The sequence below is a fragment of the Diadema setosum genome, chromosome 2 (genome assembly GCF_964275005.1).
Source record: "Diadema setosum chromosome 2, eeDiaSeto1, whole genome shotgun sequence".
Classification (NCBI taxonomy): domain Eukaryota; kingdom Metazoa; phylum Echinodermata; class Echinoidea; order Diadematoida; family Diadematidae; genus Diadema; species Diadema setosum.
In genome coordinates, this window is record NC_092686.1 from 46,664,557 (window position 1) to 46,678,864 (window position 14,308).

At 37.3% G+C, this 14,308-nt stretch overlaps 1 protein-coding gene across 1 annotated transcript in view; it reads right to left on the reverse strand.

Moving 5' to 3' along the window:
• Positions 1-14,308, reverse strand: part of LOC140245782 (dedicator of cytokinesis protein 3-like) — a 127,603-nt gene that overhangs the window by 6,783 nt on the left and 106,512 nt on the right. Inside the window, exons 46-49 of the mRNA XM_072325305.1 lie at positions 13,445-13,502; positions 12,841-13,059; positions 9,794-9,970; positions 5,477-5,568 (exon numbers count right to left, since the gene is read on the reverse strand). Of these exons, the coding sequence (XP_072181406.1) occupies positions 5,477-5,568; positions 9,794-9,970; positions 12,841-13,059; positions 13,445-13,502 (546 nt within the window). The remainder of the gene's footprint in view (positions 1-5,476; positions 5,569-9,793; positions 9,971-12,840; positions 13,060-13,444; positions 13,503-14,308) is intronic.

Below are 14,308 nucleotides of genomic sequence, written 5' to 3' on the forward strand. Positions count from 1 at the left end.
TGTGCCGGAGTCTTTCTACACTTTTGAGCAACCAACATTTAGAGGGGAAATTTACCTAAAAATATATTTGGATTCAGCAAATGCAGATAGATCAGTTAATTCTCACTGAACGTTTGCAGAAAAGGTCAATCCTTTAAAAAATTCATATTTGTTTATTTTTAAAGTGTTGATTAATTCCATGTGCTGCCATACCTAGATGGGAATTCTATAATTTGTGTTGTCAGAAGGGCTGAATGATTTACAAAAGTAATGCAGGAATTTTTCACAAAATAAATAAATCTAGCATATCAAAAGAATACTTGCTTGAGCTACTCAAAGAGGTATGCAGAATTTATGATAATTCCATATGATTTGTGAAATTCTTCTCATTTTCTTCATATTATTTTACAACAATTTGTAATGTTATCAATTGTTACGACTTCCTATATGAGGTTCCACTTCACGGAAAGCAATACATGTTATAACCAAAAGTCTGAATACTGACACATATACTGACAAGTTTTGAATGAATTGTCTGAGTTACAATTAACTTACACCAAATGTATTGATTCTCTGTGTTTACAGAGTCCAAATATATGTTTGGGGAAACTTCTCCTTGAAATGTAGAGCTGCAACGAACTAAACCTTGATGAATGCACTGCTGACTAGTCTACAGAAGATGGTGATTTAGTTAGGCTCTTGTCTTTCTAGTTATCATTCTGGTATTACCTCGTTTCAAGTCCATGATAGCTATTGGGAGGGAAAGAAGATGTAGACACCTGAATTTATCTCTCACCCTAACTCTGTTTTATCGAGTTTCTCAGCCACAATCTGCCCTTTTCAGAAGTTTCATCATATTCTCCCGTAGAAAAATGAGGCTTATCATGGCCACTTTAGAATATGCAAGTCAAAAACAAGATTTTGAATGGGTAAAAAGGGGGGGGGGGAATTGGTTGAAACTAAGCTACACTTTGTGTCGTTACTACACGGTGCCTTTTCTGCTGATCTTAAACTTGGTTGTCTCCAATTGCACCATGTTGTGTTCGATCTACTTGGGGTGAAAATAAAATGGAACATATCTTAAAAGCGCTACATTTAGATATCTGCGTAATCACAGACGATGAAATGTGTTCGAGGACCCACATTTTGGTGAGAATAATTCACTCAAAGCAGACATGATTGTGCAATACTGACAACACAATCAATAACTTAGGAGAGTGACTGGAACCCTTAAATTGTTCATCAATGAGTTCCTGAGATTAAAACTTTGTGAAAAATGGTAACTTACCTAGATACAGTGTAGTATTGGACAAGAATATTGCTGTTACTTTCCGATGTATGTGAATTGCAACATTACCAGTCAATACCAAGGATTATGCACAAAGTCTGCATCCATCATCATAACATGGCAACAACAATTCCAACAATGTTGGGTTTCTTCAAATTTTGGACATTTACTTCACACCAATAAGAATCTTCTCCCATTTAAAAGAAAAAGTAAGCAGTTTAATTTTTACTAGTCTCAATCGAGGTTCAAAGAAATGTTCTCAATGACACGCTGATCACATCATCAATGTCAACTTGACTTACACTATCTCCTCAAAAAAGATAAAACAAAACAACAAAACAGGAACATAATTATGGATTAACACACAGTGCAGAATACATGAGTGCAGGCATTGTGGGGTATGTTGAGTAAAACCAATTAAAGCATTATGTGATATAAAACAACAAGAAAAAAAGCTCTCTTGCTGGTAAAGTGACCAAAAAGACAAATTAAACCTCTGGTGTGCCGCATTGTTAATCCTAACCCTAAATATTCTTGTAATTCTTTATTGTTGGCATTTCCCATTAAAAAAGAACAAAAACAAAAACAGTTTGAATCTACACTAGACAATGAAGTATGGGGTGGGGATGTATCTGGGGTGGGGATGTATCTGGGTGGTGGTATATAATGTGAGGTACATGTGGTATGAGCCAGATATTGAGAGGTCGAAAGAGTCCGTGTTTCAGAACAAAACAGTTTAATGTTCTCTATTTCAATACTGGGGACATAGACCTCTGACAATCATAGATTTCTTTATGAATCAAACATCAAACAGAGAAAATCTTACATGGACAAAAGATTTATCTACTCTACTTCCTGCAGATAATTTTGATCTCGGCACAAATTTTGACTGTCATTGTACTTCAGGAGACCACCATTTATAGTTTATAAACACATGGTTAAGTACGAAAGGAAAAATAGCCTTTGAAAAAAAAGAGCTTATAGTAGAGGGGGCTGCAAAACAAAATGACATATCAGTACAAATCTTGAATTAAATCAAGCAAGTACATGTACTAACAAAGATACAAACATTATCATTGGACCATCAGCATGTCAAATGACATCCTTTGGGCTACTCACATGATTGTTTGCTCATGGGACTATGACTTTACCTGCCCATAACTACTCCTTTATTTCATGATCAAAAACATCACATTAATGAGTTTCCATTCTTCTCATATTTACTTGAAGGAGTTCAATTCCTCTCTTTTGGATGATACATCTGTTCATACTTTTCTCAACATATTATAATCACAAGGCATTAAAAAATTTTCTGAGTAATATGTAAGAAACTCATGGCATTATGGGTATATGACAATAAGTTGTATAAGCTGTATTACAAATTTTCTAAACAGCGATTATAGTGCTTCAGTATTCAATGATGCCAGATTCACTTGCATTAAAGTAGTAACACCTTTCAAAATAACTGTCCTGTTTAACTCCACTTTTCACTTGATATCAACAACCTTTGATCTTAAAGGGCTTCCATCACATTAAAAGCATCAAAAGTCCTAGCAAACTTGAGTGACAATGTGCTTTATTATAACATATTTGTGGAGGAAAAGAAAAAGTCGTGAGCTGTGGCAATACTTTGTGTGGTGTTCCGGCTGCTGGTGGTACACTGGATATCATGACACTTACCCTAGAGCGTCCCATGTTTTAAGAAGAGAAAACCTGAAGGACTGGCCACAATGTGAACACAAACAAAACTTCAGGTAAACAGCTGTTCTCAGATCACATCAACAGAGAACTGCTTCAGTTGACTGACTCCATTTACTGAAAAGCACGTTTTGCCGACTTCTAGGATGTGTCATGTCAGACCAGTTAAAGGAATTATCTACCATTTGCAGATAAAACAAAAACCCAGCTTTAGTGCTTCAAAATAATTCTTAAATGTGAGTTAAGGATCAAAACAGCCATTGTAAAAATATTAATCAGTCTAATCAATGTTAAGTATTGTTAAATATACAAAATGTGAACAATAGTTATAACAAAATTGTGTCTAGACTAAACAGTCTACAGTTATGGTTTATTAAGAAAAATAGTGATATCTACTTAGATTTTATGCTTTATTGCAAAATTTTTATATGGTAGGATATTTTGTGATACAACTGACCTACACATATGCATCAAAAGTGATAACTCAAACATTTTTTAAATCACTGCTCCCAATGGTAAACAGGACCTTTAAAAGCCTTGAAACCATAACCCTTTGGTTGAGTGGTCAGTGACACATGGGATTTATTTCAGAGATAACAAAAGTAAAATTGAGTCAAATGTCTTGCAACACCTTCAAAAGAAATAGTGTGAGAGCTGTACTGTGTGTGACCTCCACATAGCTTGGTGCAAACTAAAGATATATCTCTTATTCTATCCCAATTTTCATCTTACCCTGTATAGAATGTACATGAAGAGGATTTCTAAACACTCTCTTCTTGAAATCTGAGCCCCCCCCCCCCCCCCCCAAAAAAAAAAAAAAAAAAAAAAAAAAAAATCCTATCTTCTTACAAACTTTGTGATGTCAAAGAGGTGGAAAATGAAACAAGTTTGCTGTGGAAGCATTTTGTCATTATCACTTCAGAGAAACCGTGTGATCATGAGCATGTTCTGCAAATGACATGTTCAATACACTCATATTTTCACTGAAGGAAAGACAGTATGAAGTCAGTGTGTTCATATCTATTCAACCCCAAGCCATGAAATGGCACAATTCAGGTTGGAGTGACTACTTACAGGGGTACATTAGAGACAAAAAATGAAAGCATTAGGGATTTCACTATATGAACTTTCTGCCTCCCTTTAACTCTTACCAAAATATACTGCAACATCCCTTCCCTCAAAAAAAAAAAAAAAAAAAAAGTCCCTAAAATGTGTATCCATGCAGGATTTTGATGTAAGGAAAAACCTGAGTCATTCCAGCAGCTATCACAGACACAAAGAATTCAGCATCAAATATCCGACAAGTCCTGAATACTTTATCTCAGCGACAAGCAACACAGTAGTCGTTTGAATGCTGACATAGTTAATACTTGGCTTTTTGTGCTCTCTAGCAAGACATGAAGTTCAGTGAAAACAAGACAAACTGAAGCATAAAAGGCCATCTTCAACAGAACATGAGCCACTGAGAGGGAGGTTATGTAATCCAAAGTGTATGATCTAAAATATATTTCCTACAAGGGAAAAAAATACAAGGGCATTATGCCTACAATGAATAACTCATCTGCCAAAGACATGCTTTTTCCACTAAAAGTATTTTGATGCATTGATTACTAAGAAGAAAAAAAAAAATGACAAAGACTGACGAAAAAATCTGGAAATGTAGTTGTTATACTATGAAAATGTAGATTTGATTCATGGAAATAGCCAATACAGAGTAGATAAATAGTAGGCACAATGTGTGAGAGCAGGGTAACAAATGGTGGGACAGACAGATAGTATACAGAAAGAGATAGCTAGAGAGAGAGAGAGAGAGAGAGAGAGATGGGAGATGTATATAGAAGAGACACATCATAGAAGAGTTGAGAGACGGAGGTATGATTGATATACTTGATGTAGCAATCTCTTGCAGCAGCTTACGGATGATGCTACACTGGGGTACTGTACACACGGTTTATTTTGCTCGGCTTTGATTTTTCCCAGATCTATCAATCAGTCAATCAAGTCTATCAAATCAATAAAAATCTATCAATCAATTAAGACACATGTATTGCATGATGCCTCCAGGGTTGGTAATTGTTAACTTTCTCTTAAAAAGGGATTACACTTCTTTCTCATTCCACCAATGTGGTTCTGAGTTGCAAATTCCATCACTCATGAAATTGTCATTACAAGTTTCAATTGGAGAAATACTAAATTTGAAATGTTAAATGCAAAATATACACCGTATACAGCACATAGCAGGGTAGATGGACAGATTTTAGATTAATGAAAAGACAGATGGAAAAGTACATACAAAAGTAAAGAGAGAGTGATAGAAAGAAAGATAGTGAGAGAAATGGAGATATGAGTAAACATAGATACATAAAATGACACATACAATTATTTCTCTTTTAACCCGTTGAAGACTAGCCAATTTTGCTATAACACGCATTTCCCATAGACACCTGCCTGAGTATACTCAGGACTAGTCTTCAACAGGTTAGAGACGATGCACAGAATGTTGGTACTTACGTTTCGCACTGGGAGTGGTGGCGGGGGGTTGTTGATTGTTGGGTCTTCCGGGAGATCCGGTCCCGAACTCCGAGAGCTAGAACTGCTCATGCCTGGTGTGGTATGGACGAACAGAAACAGAAGCAGAAACATGGATGAGGTGGAAAACATGATCTCTATCAGTCTGAGAGCTCTACCTCCATGACATAGGCCTGACAGTGAGAACACTGGTGTTTTTTTGAATACTGCATACGCCATATATTTAGCAAGTCTAAATTTTCGCAAATCGGGAATTACCCTACGATTTTGCGAGTGGTTAAATTCGCGATCGTGGAGTACTGCTCTGAACGGAGAAATGGATATGTGTACGTCACATTCATATCGGGATCAGAGTCATGATTATTTTTGAGTGTCTTTAATTTCGTGAGTATCTCCTGACTCACCAATTCACAAAAATAAAAACCTCACGAAATATTTGGCGTACACAGTAGTCTCAGAGAGTCAGCTTCATACATTATTGTGTGGAAGATCAACTTACCTTCACGTTATACTTGACTCTTTGTGTAACAAGTTCGCATGCCCAACTCAGTTATGAACAGCTTGCCAACTTCGCATATTATGCTCAAATGCACAAACAAATTTGTTGTGAATATTGGCTATTGGCAGGAAAAATTAGGTATAGCTTTGTCATAGCATTAAACATCCCAACAATGCTTGCAATATTTTCTAAAGTCTTGCTGTACTGCATTTCTAGCATAAACACTTTAAAAAGTAACATGGCTTTGAAAAACAAAATGTTTATCAAAAGTGCTCATGAATTGTGATCTCAGAGTAATGTGCCACAAAGGGGGATTACATTGTGGTACACAAAGGGTTAATTATCTCATGTATATAATATGTCACATTCTTAGATTATATCATACACACAACTGCGATCTGCTGTGACAGGATTTGTTCACATTCATTTAAATCACACTAGAAAGAAGAGATGTGAAATCGGAGGAATACTGGCAAAAGGCTTACTAACTGTCAAAACAAGCTTCGGAAATGAAAATCAAATATCTCTGCTGCGATATTTTTTTGAAATGGGATTCCAAACCTATTCACATGGAAATCATCACTGACATGTACATCATTGCTATGAAACAATCTATTGGGAAATAAGAAAAGCAAGTGCTTGACAGGGATTGAAAGTTTCCTTCAGTCCCAATTGCAGGTCTTGCTCACTTCGTTCCTCTGATTAATATAAACTAATCTTATCACTCAATGTATCAGAAATCCTAAAATCAACACTGTCACTTAGAATGTACTTGCATATCATATCAGAAAGTGTGTGAATCATTACACTTCATACAACAAAAGCATGGAAACATTTGTATGATATTATTGGTGTTTTTCTTTTCTTTTCTTTTTTCTTGATGAAGAGTCAAAGTTAGGAAACAGGACAAAGTTTTTCATTATGATTTATGTCAGAAGAATTATCATTACAAAATGCATAATCATCAGTCTGTAATATATGTGAGGCTATTAATATAGCCTAGTTGTTTATGGACAAGCAGTACATGGTAAGCCTTTCGTGTGTATCTAAACAGCAGCTATCGAGTTTAAAAATTGCCTCTTTTTTAAAGAAACTTTTACAGCTTGGGCAAAACACAAACAAAATGAAATTTATAAGCAGCATACAGCAGCTTCTAGTTTATTATATTAACAAATATATGAGCGCAGATTCACTACACGTAAAATGTTCACGGTCTTATCGTGTATGTCAAAGGAAGCATACGAAAAAAGCAACTACAATACACTTTGTATTGGTGGGATAACACTGCCTTTTTCTCTCAGAATCAAGCATTTACAACAGCAAGATGTCTATTGAAGTGTTCTACAAACTTCTGCAAACATGAAAACAAATAAATGTCTGTGCAACTAGAGAGGGATTTATTACGTCAGGAGTAATTAGGATCCATTTAGGAAGCATGGGTCCATGCACTATAACACACAACAAAAGACAAATTAACGGAGCAAAGGTAAGATCAATCGAAATGATAAATTGTCTATTGCGGTGGCAAGTATTGTAAGCATAGATTTCATACTCCATGAATTCTGTTATAAAATCAATGCAAAGTCAACAGAATTTGTTTGTTTTCATTTTGCATTGTGTTAGAAAAAAAAAGTTGGATATTTGAATTAATCATTTATTTGTTTTAACTGTCAGATTCAAATTATGCTGTGCTGAATTAGGTTGCTCAATTGACTTTGTATTTCATTTATGTATGAATACGAAAATCAGAAATCAAATCAAATCAAATTAAATCAATAGATGTTACGTAGTGACGGGTGAAGCTCTCCTTAAAGCTGGAAAAAAAAAAGCAAAGGAACCCTCAGTTCTGGGTTACCATTCTTGATTTGCACTAGCTAGCAATTAAGGCTATCTCGACTTTTCATTGTGAGCTAGAGAAGGATTGTATGATTTGAATATAAATTAAAAAGAAAAAAAATGAATGAATATATAAACTAAGGCAAGAAATGCTCATATTCCTACTTATTTCTATCTCCACAGAAACCAGACAGTAAGTGACAAAATTCAGTCCTCTTTTTCTCTCGTTTCTTCTCTCTAGCCTTCACTTGGCATGGAGCATTTCATGATGTGTGGCTCAAAATTGATTTTAACATTTATGTCAAAGGGTCCCTTGAAAAAACAAAACAACACAAAACAAACAAAACTGCTTGACCTTATGGAGAACTGTGTGGCCTACATTCAAGCACCCAGCATGTCGTAAGATACATTTCACAACAACAGAGGTGAGATCATCTCTTACAACATGATTTATTTCAATTGTCGTTCTAGACTATGATGCATGAATTTACATTTTGATACTAATTTGATACTCCAAAAAGAAGGTGTGAAATGTGTGAATGGATTGCTTGCCTTAAATGTTGTTTTAGACCCATTTATTTTTTACACTTCCTATTCTACATAGTTTTCCCGCAGAAATTAAAAAAAAAAAAAAATCAACTCATTATTTGAAATAAGTTCATATTGATTCATGCAGACGACAAATTTGGCAACACTCACTACTCCCTACTGCTGTAGATGGGGTCCAACACGGAATGCTACACATGGGACTGTGGAATACAATACACAGGAAAACACACACAAAACCCCCCTAAATTACAGGACAACAAAACCAAGGGAAATCAAAGAATGAGACGAAAATTGAGGGAGTCGGTTGCAAGGTGGATCTTTGCTGAGCAAGACAAACTTGACATCGGCGAGATCACATGGGGTAAAGGAAACAGAATCGTGATGGCCTCGCGTCCACAGTACATGTAGCTTGGACACGGGCATGCACTTACCAAGCTCAATATGTTCACTGGTCATTTACCAACGTATTTGAGCATCCATGCTCATTGACTAAAACAAACGTAAAATGACAAAAATAACCCCCAAGGAAATCAAACACTGTTTATTAGCAAACTTGACAACTATGTGTGTTTTTTTTCTTTCCAGCTGAGATGCTCTGAATCAAAACTGCAAATAAAAGATAGCTAAACAAAGCTCTTCTTGGCATCCCTTTAATCATGTTTTCATGATAAAATGAAAATAATTTGCCATTTGATGAAATATTTTCTTTGATGGTGTGCAGCAAAATTGCACTTTCTCATCAATTCCGAAAATCTCACCCAGGGAGACGTCAGGAGTCAGAGAGAATGGAACAAGGCCACCAAAAGAAGTCATTGTCCGAGTCCGAGCACGAGAGAAATAAACATGCAGAATACATGGACACAAGTCCATGGAAAACGGTTAGTCAAACGACTTGGAAGGTCATCTGAAGCAGTAATCATGCGCCAATTTTTAAATGCTTGTGCTGATCATCTTTAAAAAAAAAAAATCTTATCCATGCATTATGAATGCATGCTAACCTTTCTCTTTATTGACCTTTCTTTTTAATTCTTTGAGTAGTTTGAGATTGTTTTAGTGTTTATGAATAGCGTTACCCTGCACATATTAATGACTTGGTAAACAGCTAGATTTCACAGACAACATATGGATGACATCATAGCTCCTGTCTCCGCAGGGGCATAGACAAGAAAGAATACATCACAAGGCATTCTTGACACTTGAATGAATGTGCATGGTGCAGAACAGAGACAACACAGATGGCAATCAAACAAGTGATGCAGGAGTGCACTACGAACTACCACACAGAGACAAATACAAGGACACTGTCACATCGATCTCACTACCACCATTGTCATGAGAGAACTGACTCGGCAGCAAACAGCGAGTGGTGGAGGGAAGTTACGAAATGGAGGATAAAGGGCGGAGCTGCAACCTACGGTTGGGATCCATGCCCGATCCAGCAGAGCTGGGGCGCGAGCCGGTCTTGCGCGGGGGCAGCTGCGGGGGCCTGTCTTCCAGGCAGGAGGCAAGACTGTCGGCCGACATCCGGCTCAGGGAGGAGATGGAGGGACTCTCGCTGATGCGGGGCGACGGTGCGGTTCCCCCGGATACCTCTGGTGGTGTGTGGCAGCGGGATGGAGAATGGCAAGGATGAGGACGGGGGATCGGTGAGGGATGGAGGTTGGGTAGAGAGATGAGTTTGTGTCAAACATTCTATATTATACAACACCTTAAAAGATTCTAGCGATCCAATTGGTTGATTGCTCATCATGTGACATGCATTTAAATGTGCCATTGCACGCTCTCTAGCTCTTGAGCCATGCAATCTTGTTTGAACAAAAATGGATAGTGCACAGCTGATGTAACCAATTTACCTTGACTTCCGTGCTAAACTCTTGATCAACACGTAGTTTTTGCATCATTGCATGCCTCTGACATCACAATAAACATACCTTTGCCTCTCACACACAGGTACAAGTGCACAATCAGTCGCTCATTTTACTCTCAACAGCTTCAACCGATCACTTTCTTTCGTGTGAATTTACTGTGCCACCTATTCTACTTTCATGTACTAAATTCAAGAATCAGTGTGGACCATGTCCGTTGACATCCTATGTGCTGTATAAAACAAATAGTGCATGGTCTTTCTGCGTGCAATGGATCAAAATTTCGCAATTGGTGGGAGATGAGGTGAACAATTCAACCTGACTTCACCTCACTGAATAGAGAGCCCCTATCTTTCACCTCAAGGAAAATTTGTACCATCGCACTTGTGGCCATTAACTATTTACATAACACCAGCCTCTGGGTGGATTTTAAACCCAGGGAAGGAACAAGCACACCTAACTCTCTTCTTCTCAACACAAGTTTGCCTGCTCAGTCAGGGGATGGTCTACTTACATTAACTGTGACCAGACAAGACTCATGAGACGCACATTATTTCAGTCCTGGGCTGGATAGTACAGCTACATGAAACATTCATATCATCTCATTCCAGCAGCAAGATTGGCTATCAGATTTACTTTTTTTTTTTCTCTGTGATATGAAATTGCCATAATCACTAAGAATCAATAAAAATCAATAGGCATTTCAGACACCTGCAGAACTATAAAAGATGTCTTAAACTTAAGGATAATGACCACATATGAAATTTACCTAACTGAATAAAAAAGAAAAAAAAAAAAGAGAAACAAATATCTGCTGGGGTCTCTTGTAATTCAACTCTGTCCTCCAAGTAAGTCACATCATTCTACCATCTCCACTACCTTACGCTGCCTCCGCAACAGCTCATAGAATCTGAATAATTTCTGCTCTGTCCGGTAGAAACATTCATGAAAACAACATCTTGCGAAAATATCTGTGTCCTCCTCATTCATGAAAATATCTGTAGGCAAAAAAATAACAGCTTCTACAGTAACGCAAGTGCTCTACAGGCTTTGCTTTCTATGTAATCAATGGATGTGAAAGTATCTTGAAGCACTGTCTGTTCCAAACAGACACAGTTTGTTTTTAGAACATTGGGTCTCTACATAATGCCAGGCTATTGCCCACTCAAGCTATACATCATCCACAGTCACTAGGTATTGTCCCCACCCTTCATCTTTCAATGACCGTTTAGGTGTGTGTATCCATGACAACGAAAGTGTGGTGGTCACCAGACTGAATATTGAATAAACGATAGAATATGGAACTGAAATTTCAAACACAATGTATAGTTTCCCCATACATTTTTGATAGACATCGCAAGGGCTATATAAACTCATGAGAATGCATTTATGAGCAGAATGGAAAAAGAAATGGGTATATCACTTTAATATCACAGTGGTATTGGCTTGGATTCAGATATGACAGTTCATGCAAAAACTAAGTAACATTAGTATGAGAATTTCTAAATGTCGTTTTCATTTTCAAATTCTCTTCACAGGGCCAATATTATCTTTAAAAAAAAATATATATATATTTGGTCTGAAGACATTTTGTGCTGAGCTGGCAGTCATTAATGACAGGAACTGGACAAAATGGAGAAAAAAATGAAAGAAAAAAAATAATTTTGGATTTCTCTTCAGCTTCTTACAATTGTATATGATACCTCCTACAAGGAGTCCGTACACGTGTCATAAATGGCATTATTTGGTATTCATGGGTGGTCCACATAAATCGATATTCATTCCCTGGCTGATGCATACATGATTTGAAACAATGAATCACCCGTCTGCCAAAATGTGCGTCAAAGCGTACGCTCATCAATTACTGTCAACTACACTTATTAACATAGAGATCAGTGATGAAGCTGTACACAATTCTTTACAGGGATTCTCAAATATATCCAAGCTGGGTCAGTCTTCCCCCTCCATGGTATCCCCACTCTATACCAAGTCTTTATGTAATGAATTATGATGAAAAGGAAGAGCATGACTATTACAACATGAGGTGGAAATACAGAAGCTGCATCAGCTGCTCCTTGATTGAGCATTATGGATGTCCTTACAATAGTCTCAGAATCAAAAAAAAAGTCATGCCTGCAAATAATCTCGGTGCACATGGATGAATAAAATACTGTAGTTTGTGTCTTGCACTGCCAAATCAAGCTAGAAACACATTCTCATTTACATATCATGTTCTTTAAAAGGAATGTGTGAGATCCATTTTGACTGATAAAAATGTCTTTCAATATTTGATGCTGAATTGTAAGGACTTTCAGCAGTCTGTCCATCAATGAAATGCCTATTAAACTTACTAACTTGTGACTTTGAAATTTCTTCAACAGACAAAATGTCAGCTACTGTTTTTTGTGTTTTGTGCAACAAGTGAAAAAGTCAACATTTCTGCTACAAGACTACGCCAACTCAAATATTCTAAGCATGTAGATGGATGGATGTACAACGGGCTAAGTGGATAGAGTGAACACTCTAACATATATGTATAGCATCAATGGTGCATTCATTTGTCATTGTTGGGGGTGACCAAGATGTGACATAATTACCCGAGCCAGACGAGTTGGGGCGGGAACTGTTCTTGCGCGGCGGCAGGGCGGGGCGTTCGTCGGGAATGGACGAGGCCTGGCTGTCCTGAGACAGGCGGCTCATCGACGAAGCGACGGAGTGGGCGTCGGTGCTCGCACGGTTGGTAGACGATGAGGACGACGACAAGGAGGATGATGACATCATGACATCGAGACCATCAGATGACCCCTGTGATTCCACTGTCACATCGGAAATCATGAAAAAGTGATGAATTACTTGAAGAATGCTCAAGCAATGACACCTTCATCTGCTAAAACTATATGAACTTCTACTACAGCTACTATAAGCTACTATAATTATCACCATTGCCATCTTTACCCTTATTCTTCTATGACAGTGCACTGAACAAAGAACGATGGAAAGAGAAAAACATGTTAGAAAATTATCAAACAAGCTCATGGCAAAATTATGGGAAATATTTCCAAGTTAAGTTGCATATTGCAAGAAGAGGAATGAACAACATAAGAGTAAACAGTGACTTTTAGGACCAACATTTATATACTTGAGATTTCAGGTTGGCAGAAGAAGGGTTAAACAAGATTTTCTTGATCTACACGGGTGTACCTGAGCTGACACTGGAGAGGAGAGTGGGCAAGGAGTCCTTCCGTTTCGTCTGCTGCCTCTGTAAAGGCAAATCATAAGACAGAAAAGAGTCTAGTTTACAACCAAACAAGACGTAATGTACACAGAAAGTTATTCAAAGTGCATGAAAAAAAAAGGCCTTTTGGTATAATGACAGCTAATGATACTTGCTTCAATGTTGTAAATCATTCAACCAATACTGCGAATGCTTTGGTCCATGATGGAGCCCCACATTGCATATCTAAATTTGTGGAATCATCAGCATTACATGACTGAAACCTGCAGTACTTCAACAGCCCCCTCTATGGACAGACTTTATACATTTTTTAAGTTTAATAATAAAAAAGAGAATGAATGGAACACACAATATGCAGGCCATAGTCCCCACTTACAAATCATGGGCGTAATGCTGTAACAAATACATCAGGAAATTATCTCTGAAAATGATTCATAAAGATCTTCGTTGGGTGAGAATGAGAAGAGCATTAAGTTGCCACTAACCCCAAAGTGTTCGAGACAACATAATGCCCTTCTTATTCTCGGTCGACCTCTTGATAATGTACGGGGTTCATAATAAACTTATAATCAACCTCTATCAAGATCATCTAGATATATAGATACCAATAATTTATGGTGACATATTGTTTGTCATATTGCTCATTTGACATTCTGAAAAAGAACCTGACACAAACAGTAATGTTGTTTCACACCAGGGGCAGATTCAGGAATTCCATAAAGGGGAGGCGCCTTTATACAAAATCAAAAAGGGGGCACCAGCGCCCCCCATTTTTTTCTTTTTATTTCTTTTCTTTTAATAAGAATCCCTCTGGATCCGCCACTGCATAC